The sequence below is a fragment of the Oncorhynchus keta genome, chromosome 10 (assembly GCF_023373465.1).
Source record: "Oncorhynchus keta strain PuntledgeMale-10-30-2019 chromosome 10, Oket_V2, whole genome shotgun sequence".
Lineage (NCBI taxonomy): Eukaryota > Metazoa > Chordata > Actinopteri > Salmoniformes > Salmonidae > Oncorhynchus > Oncorhynchus keta.
The window spans coordinates 69,734,553-69,757,565 of NC_068430.1; the positions used below are offsets into that span (position 1 = coordinate 69,734,553).

Below are 23,013 nucleotides of genomic sequence, written 5' to 3' on the forward strand. Positions count from 1 at the left end.
TAAACTCTGTGTGTGTGTGTGTGTGTGTGTGTGTGTGTGTGTGTGTGTGTGTGTGTGTGTGTGTGTGTGTGTGTGTGTGTGTGTGTGTGTGTGTGTGTGTGTGTGTGTGTGTGTGTGTGTGTGTGTGTGTGTGTGTGTGTGTGTGTGTGTGTGTGTGCATGCGCGCGTGTATGTGTGTGTTTGGCAATCACTGCTGAGGCTAAACAGGACGTAGCCCAAAAATATGTTGTGGGATAGGACGTACCAGGACAGCTGGTGTACTTAATAATGGAACGAGCCAGGGCTGTCAGGGCTTACCCTCTGAGTCAAGACAATAAGGAGCATAAAGCTTTCCCAAAGACACTAAAACAAAAGTGAGTTTCTGTTGGAGTGAGTGTGCTTGTGTGTGTGTGTGGGGGGCTGTCATGAGAGTGCCTGTCACGCCCTGGCCTTAGTTATCTTTGTTTTCTTTATTATTTTGGTTAGGTCAGGATGTGACATGGGGGTTTTATGTGTTTCGGCTGGTCTAGGGGTTTGTATGTTTATGGGGCTGTACCCTGTCTAGGTAAATTGTATGTCTATGGTTTGCCTAGATTGTTTCTCAATTAGAGGCAGCTGTCTATCGTTGTCTCTGATTGGCAACCATATTTAGGCAGCCATATTCTTTGGGTATTTGGTTGGGTAATTGTTTCCTGTGTCAGTGTTTGTGGCACACGGGACTGTTTCGGTTAGTTCACGGTTATTGTTTTTGTGTTCATGTTGAGTTTTTCTTATTAAAAACCATGGACACCTACCACGCTGCGTATTGGTCCAATCCTTGTTTCACCTCTTCAGAGGAAGTGGAAATCTGCCGTGACAGTACCTGTAAGTCAACATCCCAGAACCAGACCACTTTTATTTATTTTAGTGAGTCATGTAAGGATACAGTATTTACGCTCGGATTCACAAAGAACCCAACTTTACAGACTTAGTCATGTAACAGATATAGGACTGAGGGCCATGGTCAAAGAGGCTCACTTAAAAGATTAGAATGGCACGCATGGAGGAGGTCTTGTCCTTAAAAACAGGAAGACAATGGACAGAAGTGATTTTCGCCGAGCGTGTCATGAATGTCAGGAAATTGAAGGAAGTGTTGAACCGGTGTTGAACTGTTATTAGGCTACATTTAGCATCTATCTTTAAGAAGACATGACGGCCTACAAGGGAAAGCAGGCAGGAAGTCGGTCCGAGTCCGTTCATGGGACCTGGTTTTTGGTCAAGCTTGGCATGATCACCCTAGGAACTAGCGCGACCTCAATTGGTGACATGACAAACAGTTGAAACTGAGTCCTGTCAGACAACACCAGCTTTCCTCATTCACTCACACACACACCCCCATTCTTACTTATTTCGGCCCGGTGGTCCTGTGGGAGCATCCAGGCCAATGAAAACTCCCCTCCAATTCATTCCAACCATTTAATTAGGACTCCATGCATTTATGTTTATATTCAAAATGTGCACACCATGTGTGAGTATGATCTACAAAAACGAACCTTCGGTTTGCGGCCCTGATTTAGTTGAGATTGATGTCACCATCTCGCCTCAAGTGTTTGTTATGGTTACGTAGCCGTAATCGTTACAGAGGGAAATGGTAAATATTATTGTCAGCATGATTCAATGGTAATGTTTTCAACTCAAACAAGAAGGGCTTAGCTAACCAGTTGTTTTCATCACTCTCCTCTGAATACTCCAAAGGGAACCTTTATGACACCACCCTCACACAACAATGCCATGTCTCACTGGGTAAAATGAATAGAATTCCCCAGCATAGATCGAAATGTCTTATTTTGAACAGTGTTGGCTCCATAGAATTAGGAATTAGAATACACTAGTCATTTAATAGGCTCTATAAGGTTGGTTCGCTAATCCTTCTTTTTTCAGTCAATTGCAATAGCGGTGGCACGTGTCAATCATGAATGATTGATTGGAGGGGTATTTTTCATTCATTATACAACACAGAAGGTCAAGATAGTAGGCCTATATGCGTTCAACTATTCTTAACATTGGTTGCCTTCCCAAGATCCCCCACCACCCACCCCAACCCCCGATAGAAGCCTTTTCATTCACCCTTTTTGCCAATATCACTTACATCTGTCATTCACAAAGCCATTATCACCCTTAAGAGATATCTAAGCAGCGAGCATCCTTGAGGCTAATGTAAACTACTCCGAGGCGGAGGGGCTCCGATGTCACCGTGGATACGTGATGACAGCTTAAGTCAGAGGCGTGACTCTTGAGGGGTCACCCAGGCTGTCTGCCAGGGGCAGAGGGGCCCCGAGGCACAACAGGAAGAAGAAGGGACTCACTTGAGGTGAAAGGCAGAGTGCTGAGGGTAAAGAATGTGACCACTTGGTTCCTCTGCCCCACTCTGGACCCAAACATAGTGTGGTTACTCATGAGAGAGAGGGGAGGACACTGTGAGAGATAAGCCCATAGAACGAGAGCTCCAGCATAGCCTATAGCTCTCACGTAGTCTGGCTAGTCTGTCCACACTCTCCATTGTATACAATGCACATCTTCGTTTTAGATTGACAGTGCTTTAAAATGATTTGCAAGACAAATTCTCTCCGGAAGGCAACGCAATGTTGGATTGTATTTTATTAAATTATATTATAGGGTAAAGCCTACCCTGAAATTGTCCAAGTGTCCATGTTACTCGTATCCTTTATGATTGTTGGAAACTGGCAGCGAGTGCGTCAATGACGCTTTGTCTTGACTCCACCTTTTATGTAAATGTCTGTGTGTGAGTGGGGCTCAAGGCACTGAGAGCGCACAGTGAATGGAGGAGCAGCCTTCACTACCGCTCTGCTTGGTGCTTAGGGGACCTGGAGTGCACTGTGTTTATATTCCAATCGGGAGAAAGAACGACCGCTCTGGATGTAGCCTCCAATCATGTTGTCGGCGTTGGATTGTGCATCAACACCGCAAGTGTTTGAATATTGAGAGCTGGGATATAAGGGCTGCCGACTGGAATTGTAGTCATGGGAGGCCAGATAACGCGAAATGCCTTGTACGGTAAGGAAAAATAACATTTAGATACACTCATAGATCACGTCACCATTGCTTATACTGTACACACTGTAGGTTATAGTTTCGTTCAATTTGTAATGCAATGGAGAATAGTTGGAGAGTGCAATTCCTGTCGCGTAAAATAATGTTACGTGTGTATCAGGTAGGCTACCCAAATTCTGATGTCACACAGATGTCACACCAGAGACAGTTCATTATAGACATTTGCATACATTTGCTAGGCTACAGAAGGCTATTCCCCTGTATATATATTTCCCTTTGATCAGTGTTAAAGTAGAAATACAAACATTAAAGCTTTTCCTTTAGGTCGATTCGATACATTTTGTATTAATTGCAGTTAAATCATTTATAGCAATTTATAGGAAAACCTGCTGATGTCATTATTCGTCTATCATCCCTTGTCCGTTTCCACGTTGATACCATCGTTTGCGTACTTCCTCAGTCGCCTTCTGTTGATGATAATAACTGCAGACGCAGTTTGTAAGAAAGTTGCGCCCCCCCCATATTTCAGTTGTCTCACATTGGTGTGGGGGTTCCCCCACTCTGTGCACTGGGGGAAGTCAGTCATATCCAGCTGTGCTGTTAGTGGGCCAACCAAGCCAATCAATAAATCAATTTGTGTTTACTGTATGTGGGCTATCACAGCTTAGCTCATCCTCTCCACAGCCTTATTGCCAAGTCCCAGAATTACAGTCAATGTCTCTAAAGAACAACATTTTAAAGGATTCCGTGGGCCTATGAAATGGTATTTTAACAATAAACATGACATGTATTCATTGCACTGGGACCCTTCAGTGCAAGGGGAAACAAGTCCATTTCTGCAAGGCTGTAATTCAGAAAACACTGCATCGTTTATCATTGAGCGTAAGTTATATGTTCTATTATTCAAGTCTATGGGTTGTCACACATGTAGGTCAGAACTCATCTAATAACACATACAATCACATCCACCCAAGTAATATAATAAATACCATTTTATTTTTTTATTTAACCTTTATTTAACTTGGCAAGTCAGTTAATAACCAATTCTTATGTACTGCCTTGTTCAGGGGCTGAACGACAGATTTGCCCCAACTCTCCAACCACTTGGCTACCTGACGCCTCAATATACAGTTGAATAAAAACACAGTGCTGCTGCAATGCATTGGATCAGGTTACTAAAGGCCTTGTCTAGATAACACATGTTGACTTAGTTGTCTGGACCTGTAGCTGTGGAGTGGCTTACCTCCACCATACGGACATCAAGTCCCTCACAGCCTCCCAGGAGTCAGGTCTAATTAAAGCCCATTGATGAATCCAATTAGGTAGATAAGGACACAGTAGTGCCTGAGACAACAGGACAGGACATCAGAATGTGTGTGTGTGTGTGTGTGTGACTTCTCACTGACAAGGTCAAAGGCCTCGTTTCTTGGTTTTACACTGCACTTGCTGTATCTATATGAAAGGCGTTAGCTGAAATCTAACTTTCTGTATGATTTTAAGTGAAGGAGTTTCTGTGTATAGGCTAAAGTGTGAAGTGGTGAAAAAGCAGTAAAGTCAGTTCTGTAGCAGAACACATCAGGACAGTGTTGTGTTGGGGCTTGATTGTGTAATGGAGTTCTCTGCTGAATGTGTTGGGAGCACTTGTTGAGGCTCTTTATCGACTCAAAGTGGGCCAGCCTTTCACCCTTGATCGTGTGTGCGTGCGTGCGTGCGTGCGTCTGTGTGTGTGTCACTGTGTTTTTAATGAGGTTTGAGTGGCCCTAGACTTTGAGTGTAAGTTAGTACATTCTTTAAAATAGAACTGCCACTGTGGATAGGAAGAGAGGAAGAGAGATACTGAAGAGTTGAGTTGAGATGAGAAATCAATGTTTAATAAGTGGGCCAGCCTTTCACCCTTGATCGTGTGTGTGTGTGTGTGTGTGTGTGTGTGTGTGTGTGTGTGTGTGTGTGTGTGTGTGTGTGTGTGTGTGTGTGTGTGTGTGTGTGTGTGTGTGTGTGTGTGTGTGAGAGAGAGAGAATGTTATCCTCTATTGGAAGCTCAGTCTCCAAATACGAGCTGCTGATTGGTGTGAATGTCTTATCAATGTTCCGTATCTCACCTTGTCCTGCGAACATAAAATTTAATTTGGATATAGTCATGGGACTGAAGAAATGCACACAGATCACTCATCATGCAGAGGCCAAGAGGCTGTTCATGATTAACGGCTAAAGTCGTATTACACATATCGTCTGTATCAAGTCAATGGAGGGAGACACACACAGAGGGAGACACACACAGAGAGAGAGAGAGAGAGAGAGAGAGAGAGAGAGAGAGAGAGAGAGAGAGAGAGAGAGAGAGAGAGAGAGAGAGAGAGAGAGAGAGAGAGAGAGAGAGAGAGAGAGAGAGAGAGAGAGAGAGAGAGAGAGAGAGAGAGAGAGAGAGAGAGAGAGAGAGAGAGAGAGAGAGAGAATTAATTAGAATGAAACAAGTAGGAATAGAGAGAGAGCAGTAAGACAGGGTCTACTAACAGAGTAGTGCCCAGTGTCTTTAATCATGGCCTCTTGCCATGGTGTGACAGGAATATATGTCTAGGGGGTCAAGTGGCATTGGTGGTTGGTGACCGTATAGTGATCGTGCCACCAGTGTCTCCCTCCCTGTGGATCCAAACTGGGTTAACGTAAGTCAACACACACATAGTGTCACACACACACACACATATTATATTATTATATTATTATTATATTATTATTATATACACTTTGTGACAATGCACATACCCCTGTTCGTCATATTCCTCTTGACTTGACAGGTCACCTTCGAGGCGGCACATAACAACTTTGTGTTTGTGTGTGTGTTTGTGTGTGTGTGCATGCGTGCATTTGTGCGTCAGTAAAAATAGCATCCTGCTTGCAATCAATATACTCTCACCAGGCTCCTCCACAAAGCACTATTGTCATATCGAATTGAAAATGGTTATTACTTATTGCAGCTGCGTAACACTGTTCTCTGGGGGAATGTGGCAACATGGGTGAGCTCAGGTGAGCGACTTAGCGAGACGAGAGTCCTGACGTGAGGTATTTATTAAGTTGGACAGCTCACCTTGCACTCTCAGGCCGTCATGACACCATGATGATGGTGTCTAAATTATTCAGCTGACACAGTCTCGGTTGAAGCAGAGGGAAAGGCTATTTGAGAATGGAGCTTGCAATGTCGGCACATTTAGCTTGTGTTGATAGTACATTTTGTTTATATTTTGTGTGGAATTGCACACAGGAATAGTTCTCCCTTCTTTCCAATCGTTTTCCTTTTGTTATCTTGAAAATATTTTTATCTTGAAAACTCTCGGGCCTTGCATCTATCAAGTGCAAATCAATGGTATTGTCATGTCGTTGCCTAGCAGCAGACGAGGTAGCCTAGGTTACCACAAACATATGAGCTGCCATGGCGCCCAGTTAGAAGAGCCGTAGAGCATAAGGCAGCCATAGCTACAGTATCATTGGCAGTGTTCTCTTCCTACCTGTAAACCCAAGAGGATAGTCTTGGGTTTTATGCACTTGATCTGTATCTCTGTCATAGCAGCTGTCATTCACACATTTACACTTAGTAACCTCAGCCTCGTATACCTCAGTCTAGCTTATATTACCAGTATGTTGTTTACACATTTACACATTTACACTTAGTAACCTCAGCCTCATATACCTCAGTCTAACTTATATTACCAATATGTTGTTTACACATTTACACTTAGTAACCTCAGCCTCGTATACCTCAGTCTAACTTATATTACCAATATGTTGTTTACACATTTACACTTAGTAACCTCATTAGTTTGTATTTATTTTTTATTTTTTGTCATTTAGCAGACGCTCTTATATAGAGCGACTAACAGGAGCAATTAGGGATAAGTGCCTTGCTCAAGGGCGCTTCGACAGATTTCACCTAGTCAGCTTGGGAATCGAACCAGCAACTTCTTGGGTTACTGGCCGAACCTCTTAACTGCTAGGCTAACACCCAGCCCACACTTCAATGAAGAGGAGAGAGGGGAGGTTATGTTGCTTTGCTGTGGGTCTCAGTTGCTGTTAGACACCCTGGCAAGCTCCATTGTCCCTGCATTCTTAGAATCCTGCTTGCCCTATGTTGCCACAGCGATTCTGTTTATGGCTTCATTATGCTTTGATTGGCACATTGTGCGAGGATAGTATGACACAATACCTGTTTTCTTGTGGAATCGTAACTGTGTATTATAAGGAGAATAGTATTATGATGACTAATACCATGTGTATTATGAAGGTATTATAGTATTATGATGACTAGTACCATGTGTATTATGAAGATATTATAGTATTATGAGGACTAGTACCATGTGTATTATGAAGACATTATAGTATTATGATTAGTACCATGTGTATTATGAAGACATTATAGTATTATGATTAGTACCATGTGTATTATGAAGACATTATAGTATTATGATTAGTACCATGTGTATTATGAAGACATTATAGTATTATGATTAGTACCATGTGTTTTATGAAGACATTATAGTATTATGTTTAGTACCATGTGTATTATGAAGACATTATAGTATTATGATTAGTACCATGTGTTTTCTGAAGACAATAGGTTTGGGCGGTAACCAAATGTTCATATGTGACCCACCACCTTGATTCGGTCCTATGTAGCAACATTTGAAATGGTGTTTTTTACATTGATGAAAGTCGAGACTCGGAGCTAGAAAGTTGTATATCACACACTGCAGTTGAGGAACAATGGGAAATGAATTATTCTTTGAAAATTGATAAACGTTTGGTACACCGACTGGAGAGCTTTTCTTTATCTGCACCGGTTTAGCCGTTTAGCCCCCCTCCAATGTCTTTAAGGATTCACTTGTGAGGCCATTATGAAGACAATAGTATTATGATGACTAGTACCATGTGTATTATGAAGACACTAGTATTATGATGACTAATAACATGTGTATTATGAAGACAATAGTATTATGATGACTAGTACCATGTGTATTATGAAGACACTAGTATTATGATGACTAATAACATGTGTATTATGAAGACAATAGTATTATGATGACAAATTCTGTTTTATGTGGACAATACCATTATGAGGACTCAAGTGCAATCATATGAATCACCGTTATAACTGAAAGTGCCTGATACATACAACCAGGAAGTCATTACTCTGTGGTAAATTGAATTGATTGGACATGATTTGGAAAGGCACACACCTGTCTGTATAAGGTCCCACATTTGACAGTGCATGTCAGAGCAAAAACCAATCCATGAGGTTGAAGGAATTGTCTGTAGAGCTCCATGACAGGATTGTGTCAAGGCACATATCTGGGGAAGGGTACCAAAACATTTCTGCAGCATTGAAGGTCCCCAAGAAAAGAGTGGCCTCCAGCATTTTTAAATGGAAGAAGTTTGGAACCATCAAGACTCTTCCTAGAGCTGGCCGCCGGCCAAACTGAGCAATCGGGGGAGAAGGGCCTTGGTCAGGGAAGTGACCAAGAACCCGTTGGTCACTCTGACCGAGCTCCGGAGTTCCTCTGTGGAGATGGGAGAACCTTCCAGAAGAACAACCATCTCTGCAGCACTCCACCAATTTATGGTAGAGTGGCCAGGCGGAAGCCACTCTTCAGTAAAAGGCACAACATTCCGCTTGGAGACTGCCAAAAGGCCCCTTAAGGACTCTTAGACCATGAGAAACAAGATTCTCTGATCTGATGAAACCCAGATTGAACTCTTTGGCCTGAATGCCAAGCATCATGTCTGGAGGATAACCTGGCACCATCCCTACGGTGAAGCCTGGTGGTGGCAGCATCATGCTGTAGGGATGTTTTTCAGCAGAATGGACTGGGCTACTAGTCAGGCTCGAGGGAAAGATGAACGGAGCCAAGTACAGAGAGATCCTTGATTAAAAGCTGCTCCAGAGTGCTCAGACTCTCAGACTGGGATGAAGGTTCACCTTCCAACAGGACAACAACCCTAAGCACACAGCCAAGACAACACAGGAGTTGCTTCAGGTCAAGTCTCTGAATGTCCTCCAGCCAGAGCCTGGACTTGAACATCTCTGGAGAGACCTGGAAATAGCTCTGCAGCGACGCTCCCCACCCAACCTGACAGAGCTTGATAGGATTTGCAGATAAGAATGGGAGAAACTTGCCAAGCTTGTAGTGTCATACCCAAAAAGACTCAAGGCTCTAATCGCTGCCAAAGGGTCTGAATGCTTATGTCAATATAATATTTCAGTGTTTTATTTTTAATACATGTGTAACAATGTCTAAAAAGCTGTTTTACTTTGTCGTTATGGGTAATTGTGTGTAGATTGATGAGGGGCTGTAACGTAACAAAATGTGGAAAAGTCAAGGGGTCTGGATACTTTCCAAATGCTCTGTATATGTACACACAGTATCTACCTCAATTACCTTGTATCCCTGCACATTGACTCAGTACTGGTACCCCGTATATATAGCCAAGTTACCGTTACTCACTGTGTATTTATTATTATGTGTTATTCCGTTCTATTATTTCTCTATTTTCTTTCTCTGCATTGTTGGGAAGGGCCCGTAAGTAAGCATTTCACTGCTAGTTTACAAAGCATGTGACAAATAACATTTGATTTGATTGAAATACCCCTTGTGTCTCACATTCCTCTCTACCTGATTCATATAGTTACCTCTCTTGTGTACAGAAAGAAATCAATCAAACTGGACACTGAACTTAGGCTCCAAGCTCGCTTTTTGCCTTCGAAAATAGCTCGCTAACAGTGAATTAATCATCTTTGGCTAATGGAATCAAATTGAGGTATTCATCATTATAAACAATGTTTCAATGCAGAGCTTGAATAGGAGAGTGGCTCCATGTGTAAACTATGTGCGCACACAGAACATCACCAAAACAATTACCATAATTGGGCTTTTTCAGCTCACTGTTATACTGTAGGAATTGTACCCTCAACTCGAAATATACACTCTCAGAAAAAAAAGGGTTCTTTGGCTGTCCCCATAGGAGAACACTTTTTTGTTCCAGGTAGAACTCTTTCAGGTTCCATGTAGAACCCTCTGGGGAAAGGGTTCTACATTGAACCCAATACTGTTCTACCTGGAACCAAAAAGGGTTCTTCAAAGTGTTCTCCTATGGGACAGCCGAAGAACCCTTTTAGGTTCTCGACCTTGTTTTCTAAGAGTGTAACCAATGGCAGCGAGAGCACAAATTAGGCATGTGAAATCCTATCAACACCATATATGAGGTGGAAGGACCTGTTACACATGACCGGACTTGGAGCTTCGTAATCATTGGCTTCATCACCCAATATGCTTCCATCCTTCCACAGATGTTACTTGAGGTCAAATTGTAGGCATTGGGAAATTTAGATTTATTTAACTAGACAAGTCAGTTAAGATGGAACTCCTGATCACAGCCGGTTGTGATACAGCCCGGGTTTAAAACGGTGTCTGTAGTGACGCCTCTGGCACTGAGATGCAGTGCCTTAGACTGCTGCACCACTCGGGAGCCCAGCTATTGAGAACTGGAAGGGGAATTCTCAGGGAAGGTTGGTCATTCTGAATAATCCTCCCATGGTACAGACGTAGGATCTTAATTTGATCACTCTTTTGTTAACGATCATTTTCCTGTACTGCAGGAAATGCAAACTTGTAGTGTATTCAAGGTTTAAAAAGGCTTCTAAAATTTGTAATTTCAACTTTTCCATTTCTATCTTGATTTTCCATAATATAAAATGCATCAACCCCTACAAAGAAAATATCCATTAATTATAATCCACATAATAATTCACATTTCCTGTTGCTGCAGGATTATTTTCCTGCTGTAGCAAACTGGCTCAACTTAAAATATGGCATCTGTATTGAGGCACTCAAAGATCTTCAGGCACATTACAAGTCCAGCTAGAGAGTGATAAGGTAAAACAGTCTTTTCCCCATACACCTTTTTCCCATATCTTTGTCTGGTAATGCTAGGCCTGGGCACTGTCTGTTGGCATGGAGATATGCAGATCTAGGATCTTAATTTGATCACTCTTTTGTTGCATGAAATGTCTTGCTTAACAAGAAATGTAAACTTGTAGTGTATTCGAGGTTTAAAAAGGCATCGAAAGTTTGTAATTTACACTCTGAAATTCCAGACTTGATTTTCCCTTCGCAAAAAATGTATCAACCCCTACAAAAATGTCCATTAATTATAATCCACATAATAATTCACATTTCCTGTTGCTGCAGGATTATTTTCTTGCGGTGCGAAACGCAGGTTCGAATTTTTCATCGTGAATATTCTTCTGGAGGCAGCTCTGCAGAGTGGTCACTAGCTGGCACAGCTATAAAGTCATAAAACCACACTGCTACTGTATTTCTACTTGGGATATTGCTTTTCAACAGTAAAAGTTCAAACATCGCTGTAATGAATTTCCTCCTCTTCTTCCGAAGAGGAGAGGCGAAACGGATCAGAGGACCAATACGCGGCGTGGTAATTGTCCATGGTACTTTTTAATACATTAAGGTACACATGAACAAACTAACAAAAACAAGAAATGTGAAAACTCAAAAACAGTCCTATCTGGTGCACACACAGAGACAGGAACAATCACCCACAAACACACAGTGAAACCCAGGCCACCTAAGTATGATTCTCAATCAGAGACAACTAATGACACCTGCCTCTGATTGAGAACCATACTAGGCCGAAACATAGAAATAACCAAAACATAGAAAAACAATAATAATAATATAATATATGCCATTTAGCAGACGCTTTTATCCAAAGCGACTTACAGTCATGTGTGCATACATTCTACGTATGGGTGGTCCCGGGGATCGAACCCACTACCCTGGCGTTACAAGCGCCATGCTCTACCAACTGAGCTACAGAAGGACCACAAACAAACATAGACTGCCCACCCAACTCACGCCCTGACCATACTAACTAAATACAAAACACAGGAAATAAAGGTCAGAACGTGACAATCGCTCATCATTCAAACTGCCCCTAATGCCTATCCCCAAACTCAAAAATGGCCTTCAGCGATGTTTGAACTTTTACTATTGAAAAGCAATATCCCAAGTATAAATTCAATAAAGTACAGACAGTAAAGGGTAAAAATATATATATTTCTGAGCAAACGAGTGTTTTTTAGACACATCTGAAAACTTCAAGGAGTAGCGCAGTCTAGGAGTTGGTCTAATAATGGGAATCTGTGATGTCATTGGCCTCCCCCTTGCTTGAGGAGAAATAGAGAACAAAAGAGGAAAGGCCCACCCCTCACTAGTGTTATGTCATGACATACCTGGACCACCTATTGAGATGTGCTTTTTGTTAAGTAAATCAGGTGATGAATGAGGTGAAAAGGAGACTGGAGTGCCTCTTTAAATTAAGACCGAAAAGCTAACCGCTGGGCTATTTAAAGGGAAATCGCTCAGTTCTGTATCCAGGACAAGACCAATGACAAGAAACGTCAACCTGCATTAGAAACTGGTCAAATTAATATCCTACATCTGTAGGTATTGACAGACAGCCTTTCAGAAAGCATAAAACACAGCAATCCTTTATGGAAAAATGACTTGCATTCAGATAGGCCAAGATGAGTTTGGAAGTATTAGTGATCATACTGTAGCCTACAATGCTGTCCTGATAAACCATAGCACTAAAATGCAAATATCATTCATGTGTTGTCTGCTAGCAAACAAATAGCATCTGTCCCTATCAAGCCTGAGCCGTTCCCGCAAATCTAGCCTTTGACGCAGGGACTGAGGGTTGCTAAGGAACATGAATTCACACTTAACCCCTGTTTCCCTCAACCAACAGCTGCGGCTCTCCTTTCGCTAGTTGTCGCTAATGCATTCAGTTCAATCTGGCCTGACACACACACACATACTGTATACACACACACTGTCCAATCTGCTGCGACCATGTGTGCCCCATTCAATGAATCCTCTCCCTTTGCCCCTACGCTAAGACAAAGGACATGATGGGGCATGAGTGAGTAAGTGATTGTATTGGCTAAACACTGGGAGTGTGTATCTATTGATAAAGTAGTGTCTTCCTCCCAAATGGCACCCTATTCCCTTTTTAGTGCACTCATTTTGACCGTGCCCGATAGGGCTTTGGTTGAAAGTAGTGCACTGTGTAGGGAATAGGGTGCCATTTGGGACGTAGGCTAGCTGTTATGTAGAACGCTGTATACAGACAGGCCTTATCAGTAATTCCCAGAACCTCAGTTGCTGTTGCAGTTTTTGTTGAGGTTATCAATGGTAAAAAAAAGTAGAAGAGCTGGGTTATTGTGATTTGTACAATTTGGTGAGGCCAACCAAGAGGCCTTGATTTGAATAAAGAATAGAACCAAAACACATTTAGCTAATTGAAAGGGCACAACAGGCTAATATCCCATTCACATGACATTATGTACACTGTCTACAAAACATTAGGAACACCTGCTCTTTCCATGACATAAGCTGATCCAGGTGAAAGCTATGATCCCTTATTGATCTCACTTGTTAAATCAAATCACATTTTATTCGTCACATGTGTCGAATACATCAAGTGTAGACCTTACAGTGAAATGCTTACTTACAAGCCCTTAACCAAAAATGCAGTTAAAAAAAAGGTTATGAATAAGAGATAAAAGTAACAAGTAAATAAAGAGCAGCAGTAAAATAACAATAGCGAGACTATATACAGTGTCAATGTGCAGGGGGTACCGGTTATTTGAGGTAGTATGTACATGTAGGTAGAGTTATTAAAGTGACTATGCATAGATGACAACAGAGAGTAGCAGTGGTGTAAAGAGGGGGTGAGGCACTGACAATAGTCTGGGCAGCCATTTGACTAGATGTTCAGGAGTCTTATGGCTTGGGGGTAGAAGCTGTTTAGATGCCTCTTGGACCTAGTCTTGGCGCTCCGGTACCGCTTGCCATGCGGTAGCAGAGAGAACTGTCTATGACTAGGGTGGCTGGATTCTTTTTTAAGGCCTTCCTCTGACACCGCTTGGTATAGAGGTCCTGGATGGCAGGAAGCTTGGCCCCAGTGATGTACAGAGTTGTTCGCACTACCCTCTGTAGTGCCAAATCCACTTCAATCAGTGTAGATGAAGGGGAGGAGACAGGTTAAAGAAGGATTTTTATGTCTTGAGACGATTTAGACAATGAAGTGTATATGTGCCATTCAGAGGGTGAATGGGCAAGACAAAATATTTAAGTGCTTTTGAGCGGGGTGTGGTAGTAGGTGCCAGGCACGCCGGTTTCAACAGTTTTCCGTGTGTATTAAGAATGGTCAAAGGACATCCAGCCAATTTGACACAACTGTGGGAAGCATTGGAGTCAACATGGGCCAGTGTCCCTGTGGAACACTTTTGACACCTTATAGAACCCATGCCCTGATGAATTGAACCTGTTTTGAGGGCAAAAGGGGTGCAACTCAATAGTAGGAAGGTGTTCCTAAAATGTTGTACACTCAGTGGAGGCCTCACAATATAGCCAGACCAGTTGAAGGAGCCATGAAATTGAAACGAGACGTGTGTCTTTGAGAGCATGGCTGGCTGCTGCAGTGTAGTAGGTGACTGGGGACCCATTTTTAGAACCGCCACCTGCTCCCTGAGTCATTGGTAAACACATTCATTCACTCTGCATCTTATTCATTACCTGTAGTCAGGACTCAGGCACACACTCATATTGAAGCTTTCCTATGCAGATGATCCTAGTGAGGCACTAATGGACTAAATTCTCTATTTAGATTTAATCCTAGATATTTCCTGTGAGAGAACTTCATGTGTGGTGATGAATGGTACTGTACATACAAGACGCATAACAACATAGAACACAACAAAAACATACTGTATAAAGGATTAGAAGGGTTTGAATATCATTCTGATGGCACCCCTCTGTTTATCCATCAGACTCTCTGGGCGGTCCGTTCCCCTCCACCACCCACCGATGCCACCACAAGCCCAAGCGCTGCCTGCCCATCCAGCAGTGTGGCGGTGTGGGCGGGGGCCAGAGGAGAGGCCTGGCCATAAGTCCCTTGCTCTTCCACCCGAACACCAAGGGCTCCCAGATCGCCATGGACCTGGCCCAGAGGACCGTCAAGAGGCAGGCCAGCTTCTGTAACGCCATCACCTTCAGCAACAGACCCGTAGCGTTGTACGAGCAGGTCCGAATCAAGGTATGTAGAGATTTAGATGGACACAACACCACACCCAATGGGGTTTATTTACAGTATTCAAAGTATTCTAACAACGGTAGATTCATTTTATTTGTTTATTTTATGAACATTTTCAAGAAGAAAAAAGCCCATTCCTCAGCAAGGTCCCCAATCAACATGTTGAACTGCCAGAGAGGCACCCGAACATCCAGTTGTAGGGAACTTTGTAGGTTGTTCTATACATGGTGGGATGCTCAAAGATGACGCAAGATACGGAGAGAGATACTAACACGGATCGGTACAATAGGTGAGACTAGCTTTGATGTGTACAGTATCTGATGTATGTACGGTATATATAATGTAAACACACCAAGTCAGGATGGTGATGCGAACACACACACACATGCACACACACGCACACACACACACACACACACACACACACACACACACACACACACACACACACACACACACACACACACACACACACACACACACACACACACACACACACACACACACACACACACACACACACACACACACACACATCTAGCTTATGAGCTTGTCCAGGTAAATCCTTCTTTCAGTCTACTGCTGCTTTCCCCTCCTGTTCCTGTGTCTCCCCAAATAGGCTTAGCGGGTTTCCATCTAACGAGCCAGCATGTCAACCCAGTCAAAGCACTGGGTCAATACTGTTTCTGGCTCCAGGGCAAGTGGTTGTGGCTTTACTGGGTGTTGGTAAAACAATGATGAGTGAATAGCAGCAAGCACAACAGTTAATTCAGCCAAGTGCTCTAAAGCAGTGGTTCCTAAACTTGTTTTTTAAATATATAGAATTGCCAGAAAATGAACTTTAAAACGGATCATTTCTCTCCTCACCCCATGACAAAATGTGTAGAAGTGCAGGAAATAAGTTTTAAACCTGCAATATTTTCTCTCCGCCAACAAAAAGGGTGTGAACAGTTTGTGTCATGAACAGTGCTTGTGCCTATAGAAATAGACATCGCTCGCTCGCGGAGGAACGTGTGATGTTCCCCAATGATGGAATGGGGGCCTGAGTGAAAAAGTTTGGGAACCCCTGCTTTGAAGTACACTTAAACTTCAAGAGAATTTAGGCAATTGTCTTACAATTGTCTTACATAGCCTATTTCTCTCACGTTGTATTGGTTTTCAAATCAACTTTATTTCATTGTCCAGGAGCCAAATGCACAATCCTAGTCATATTAACAACCCATGCTAGTTGTTGCATCTTTATCTCCCTTCAAAATTTCGATTGGATATTTTTTCTCTGTCTCATGAAACCGCTCGCATGTGCGTTGTGCTTTTGACAACTGTGTTTTTCTGCTAATAGCAATATGAAACTAACATTTGCACGTATCCTACTGCCTTGTGCGGAGTGCTGCGCTTATAATGTGAAGACTAAATAATGTATCAACATTTTAAGCTAAATATTCTGATCAGTTGCATGAGCCTCATTTCTTTCTAATATTTTGGGGGATGGAGCCTAGGTCTTCTAGTTGTATGAATTTGAGACCTATCGTCCCACAATTGTCCCAGATTTTGTTTGGTATAGCTTACTTCTTTCACACAGAACGACAAGCTGTCCAATAGAATAAGTACACTTTTCAACTATTGGGGATAGCAGATTGACATAGGCTAGTGATAATGCTGTTCATTACTCCTGTTGTTAGCTGAGGAAAAGCAAATGTGGCAGATATTTTCAAATTGCGCATCGGATTTCTGTAAGAAGGACACACGCCATTGCATCCTAGAGTTGGTGGTCTGTTGAGATGAATTACCATCATCTAAATGGGATTTCTGTCACTGTGGGTGGACTCCCTAATCAGGTTACGCACCCAATGCATATTGGTCCGGTAAATGTCTTAAATGTCCTGTAAATTAAAATGCTGCCTGTCAACGGCCTGCCACCATATATTACTAACGGAAACCCTGGTACACTTACTGTATGCAACCAACCAAATAGGCCCATTACTTGCTTTCTTTTGCAACCTGTCAGCATTGTATAGGCCTAGGTCACAAAATGGAATCTCATTGACACACAATACACAAAGTGAACCTTTAAACTTCAGTGCAACATTTAGACTTCCTTATAAAGTATAATCCTAGACCTTTACACTCTTATGCTACGACAAACTGCTGTAAGACCATCGACCTATCATAGTCTGTCCTCCTTCCACAGATCACTAAGAAGCAGTGTTGCTGGAGTGGAGCTCTCCGTCTGGGCTTCACGGCTAAAGACCCGTCCCGTATCAACCCAGACAGCCTGCCCAAGTATGCCTGTCCTGACCTGGTCTCCCAGAGTGGCTTCTGGGCCAAGGCACTACCTGAGGAGTTCGCGAACGAAGGGAACGTCATCGCCTTCTGGGTGGACAAGAAGGGCCGGGTCTTCTATAGAATCAATGAGTCCAATCCGATGTTGTTCTTCAGTGGGGTGAGAACAGGAGAACCTCTGTGGGCACTGATAGATGTCTATGGGTTGACCCGTGGAGTGCAACTGCTAGGTATGTTAAGAAAGCATGCATGCACACCTACACATTCATCTCCATACCATTCCTCACTTCTAGCTTCTTGGTAAGGAGAGAATTAGGAGGTACGGTTATGCGATTTGGTGATCACCCATGCCTTTCGAGGATGTCTTTGCGGTGAACACCATGGTCATACAGCATGTAATGGTGCATATTAGGTATTTTAACATATTAGGTATTTTAACATGTTTACCGACTGTAAACATAGTGTCTACTGACTGGGAATGAAATATATTTTCTTATGGTGGATGAGGTTAGTGATAGTTATTCTAACCTAATGTGAACCCCTTTAAGATCTTTACAAATGCTATCTATATATGACTAACGTTTGGCCCTAGTATTTTTAGCACCACTATAGCACATGGGCTGCAAAATAACTGCCCTGCTGTGCATTATCGAGGCATGCAATGCAGCTTACCATACATACCATAGAGATAGACATAGCATAGCCTGGTGTTAGCCAAGGCTTAGCATAAATACCGTAGCGATAGACATAGCATGCGATAACCTAGCGTTAGCCAAGGCTTTGATGTACCCAGGGCCTATGGCATACTGTGCATGTTTCTGTTCTCTAGGGATTCAATGTGTCAATGTTGTCATCCCCCTTATGTTAAAAATAGACAAGGGGTTTGGTCACATGTTCCATAGATAGCCCATTTGATCCTAATTGCGAGCCGTGCCAATTGACAGGAGTACAGCGGTATCTCCTGTCTCGGGTAGCAGAGGGGTGGGATGTTTTGTGTTCACCGTGTGATGTGGGAGTCATTTTATCTGAAGTCCCAGTCCCCCCCGCACTCCCTAGTCTTGACGGGAGGCAGCGATGACAAGTAGCGATAGAAACCTAGCTGTATTCCTCGACAGACTAGCATGGGACTCCTGGGAGTAGCAACGTTAGAGAACGCGGCCGTAATTCGTTGGCCCAAAGTTCACATTGTCGTCTCGCATTACCGTGACGCCTCGCACTCTCCTCTATAAGTCACTTGGGGAGACCCCTGGCGTCTTGGTAAACCGTATGCTGCTCGGAGCGCTGTAACAATCGCTCTCTTCAGCCCTAGTTAAATCAACCCACAGCCTTTTACAGTCAGGCTATAGCCAGGGCAGCCTAGGGTACAGAGCTCCTATAGGTCCTCAGGGGGCCTTCTGACTAACATCTGCCCTCAACATACTGGTCGCTTACATCTGAACTGTAACAGTCCTAACATTTTCTTCCCTAGATTTTTTGGGGGACTTTGGCTTTCCACCTACATCCAGAATATATACATCATGTTTACAATTAAACCAGCATCCTCTTATCTCTCCCCCAGGTAATCCTCTAAGGTCAGATTTAGCTTTACCTGATAGTGGTTACGGTTAGGTTAAGGAAATGTTTAACAGGTTTCTGCTTATTGGGAATGGCACAGATAGAGAAGTACCTGAGGCATCTGTTATTCACCCTGGTGTTCTCACAGACTACTGTTACAAACAATATATAGAATAAGTCTCAGTTCTGTTTAATCAAATGCCAACTCCGAAAGATTTATTAAATAAATGTAAAGAATCCTTAAAAAAACTGTGAGCTATTTTAAAACCCATAATACATAATACATAATACATAATACACACTGTCTCACACACACACACACACACACACACACACACACACACACACACACACACACACACACACACACACACACACACACACACACACACACACACACACACACACACACACACACACACAGAAACCATAATTTACTATCTTAGCACCAAAGTGAACACACGTGCCTACTTCTAAAAACAAAGTGTATTTTGTCCTTTGATAACATCGGTTAAAGTCCCAAGGGTTGTGTTGAGGTCAGCACAGAAGGTTAGGATGACAGGATGACAGCAACAACTTCGAGGCCTCCGATTGGGTGATGCATGATAGGTCCCTCTGTAGGTATTGTGTGATAGGCCCCCTGCAAGAGATGCCTTCCAGACACATTTTAGGGGTTATTACACATGGCCTAGTGTGATGTAGTGTTTTCCACACCTCCAGTTGGGTGATGAGCATGGTTTAAGATCCAAGCTGTAGCTAATGAAACCCAGACAGGCAGAATTATGGGATAAATAAATCTAGCTGCTCTGGTGTTGGCAGCTTCATTCCTCATACCCACACAGGCACACACCTTCTACGACGACCAAGAGAATGGCGATGCACTGCACTTCACTGCCTGCCTGTCTGTCTCTTTTTTAACTATCTCTTCTCAACTCTCTTCCCTAGCTATCTTCTCTGTCTATCTTCTCTGTCTATCTCTTCTTAACTATCTCTTCTTAACTGCCTTAACTACATACCAACAGCACTAAAATGTAAATGACTTCAAATGTGATACATTATCAGTCCTGTAGTGACTCCATGTCTTTTGTGTGCATCATGACAAATAAACAAACACAGTTGACGAGAGCATTGAACTTAACATACAACACCCGTCCTGCCTGTCACATTCTGTTAAAGGTCCCCAAGGCACACACATCCCTGGGTCGCTCCTCTTTTCAGTTCGCTGCAGCTTGCGACTGGAACGAGCTGCAAAAAACACTTGAACTGGACAGTTTTATCTCCATCTCTTCATTCAAAGACTCAATCATGGACACTCTTACTGACAGTTGTGGCTGCTTCGTGTGATGTATTGTTGTCTCTACTTTCTTGCCCTTTGTGCTGTTGTCTGTGCCCAACAATGTTGGTACCATGTTTTGTGCTGCTACCTTGTTGTGTTGCTACCATGCTGTGTTTTCATGTGTTGCTGCCATGCTAAGTTGTTGTCTTAGGTCTCTCTTTGTGTAGTGTTGTGATGTCTCTCTTGTCATGATGTGTGCTTTGTCCTATATATTGTTTTTAAATCCCAGCCCCCGTCCCAGCAGGAGGCCTTTTGCCTTTCGAAAAATGTAATAAAATTAACGTGTACTTTGTCGTTCCATGAAATTAGTGCCTTTTACTTCCCTTTGATGTGTTAAGTAGAAAGGAGGCACCAATATTGAATTTCACTCACCGTCACAATTGAAATGCTGCCACTAACCACGCTTCCATCCAACCATTTCATACAGATAAATTACCTGATACATGAAACAAGTGGGATAAATAACCAGGCTGATGGAAACATGAAATGCTGGTTTAATTTTATAAATGCAGAAAGTTAAATTGTTCGTTCGACATGGTGGGATCTTTTTGTGTCTGTAAAGTTAATTATGCGAGAAATGTTGGTGGAAACGACTTCATGCGCAAATATTGACATATTAACCATCATATAGAAGTAAACTTGGGAGTCACGCGATGATATGTTGTGCGGTCCTCCCACTACGACTCGGGAAAGAAAGCATGCAGTTTATTCGGCTGCAGATGAAATAAGTTATGATGAACTTCACAGGGTGGTGAAAGTGCAAGGTAAGGAGCTTGATGCTCCTTTCCAATAAATACAGAGTGTCTTATTCTGGTAACTTGATGCCCTTTGACAAATATTAATAATATTGCTCTTTATCCATAATAATCTCATCATGTAGCCCACCCGTACTGTATCTGCAAGCTGTTGGCTAGAGGAGCACGTGTCAAGTCCAGAGTGGGCACATTTTCTATATAACGCAGCAGTTTTTGTGACAGAACCATCAGTAGAGTTGAAAGGGGCGATGGAAACCCATTGAACTTATTTGGTACATTGGAATTTAACGAGAAAGGTTATTTTCATGTGCACGACGTCATCACAAACAGCCTTTAATCCGCAACAAGTCAGTTTAATGGAAACACATTTCTGGTGGGAAAAGTAGATGGAAACCTAGCTACGGACAATGTTTCGGCTTGGTGGCCAAACACATGATCTGCATCGATCAATGTGTAAAGAGTAATCTAGGAAGCCAAATGATTAAACACTTTGGCCAACCTGTAGCTTAGACGTCATAGCCATTCATTTCTGGAACATTGTCAGTCATTACATGTATTTTAGTAAGCCCTAGACTTTTTCCACATTTTGTTCTGTTACAGCCTTTTTTTGTTATGGAAAGCCTAAATAAGTTCAAGAGTACAAATTTGCTTAACAAGTCACATAAGAAGTTGTATCCGCTCACTTTGTGTGCAAGAATTTTGTTAAACATGATTTTTGAATGACTACCTCATCTCTGTAAGGTCCCTCAGTCGAGCAGTGAATTTCAAACACAGATTCAACCACAAAGGCCAGGGAGGTTTTCCAATGCCTCGGAAAGAAGGGCATCTATTGGTAGATGGGTAAACATAAATAAAAAGCAGACGTTAAATATCCCTTTGATTACACTTTGGATGGTGTATCAATAGTCCCAGTCACTACAAAGAAACAGGCGTCCTTACTTTCTCAGTTGCCGGAGAGGAAGGAAACTGCTCAGGGATTTCACCATGAGGCCAATGGCGACTTTAAAACAGTGACAGAGTTTAATGGCTGTGATAGGAGAAGCTGTAGGATGAATCAACAACATTGTAGTTACTTCACAATACAACACAGGGTGAAAAGAAAGAAGCCTGTACATAATAAAAACATTCCAAAACATGCATCCTGTTCGCAATAAGACACTAAAGTAAAACTGCTCAAATATTGGCAAAGAAATCAACTTTATTTCCTGAATACAAAGCTTTATTTTTGGGGCAAATCCAACACAACACATCACTGAGTACCACTTTTCATATTTTCAAGCATGGTGATGGCTGCATCATGTTATGGGTATGCTTGTCATCGGCAAGGACTAGGGAGATGTTTATGGCAAAATGAAACAGAATAGAGTTAAACACAAAAAAGACAATTAAATACATTTTAATCCTACTTTGTAACACAACAAAATGTGGAAGAAATCAAGGGGTGTGAATACTTTCTGAAGGCACTGTATATGCATTTTGAATCACTAAATGCATTTTTAGCAAATGTACATGTATTTGAAATACATTTTGTGTTGAGGTCAGCACAGAACAATAGTCTTAAAGCCTCTGATTGGGCGACTAATGAACAGACCCTCGGTAGGTATCGTGTGATAGGCCCCCAGCAGGTGATGCCTTCCAGACACATTTTTGGGGATATTATTACACACGGAGGAGTGTGATTGAGTGTTTTCGACCCCTACAGTTGGATGATGAGTGTAGTTTAAGATCCCAGCTCTAGCTAATGAAACCCAGACAGGCAGAATTATGGGCTAGATAAATCTAGCTACTCTGAGAGTGACAGCTTCATTCCACACACACGTGGATGGAGAGAGAGAGAGAGACACACACACACACACCAACACACCGTCAATGACGACCATAGAAATGGAGATTCGCTTG

The 23,013-nt window shown here is 42.5% G+C and overlaps 1 protein-coding gene across 1 annotated transcript in view; it reads left to right on the forward strand.

The window, feature by feature from the left end:
• Positions 1–2,787: 2,787 nt before the first annotated feature.
• Positions 2,788–23,013, forward strand: part of LOC118380439 (E3 ubiquitin-protein ligase NEURL1-like) — a 64,670-nt gene continuing 44,444 nt past the window's right edge. The window contains exons 1-3 of the mRNA XM_052527786.1: positions 2,788–3,033; positions 14,927–15,192; positions 17,378–17,699. Of these exons, the coding sequence (XP_052383746.1) occupies positions 3,000–3,033; positions 14,927–15,192; positions 17,378–17,699 (622 nt within the window). The 5' untranslated portion in view covers positions 2,788–2,999. The remainder of the gene's footprint in view (positions 3,034–14,926; positions 15,193–17,377; positions 17,700–23,013) is intronic.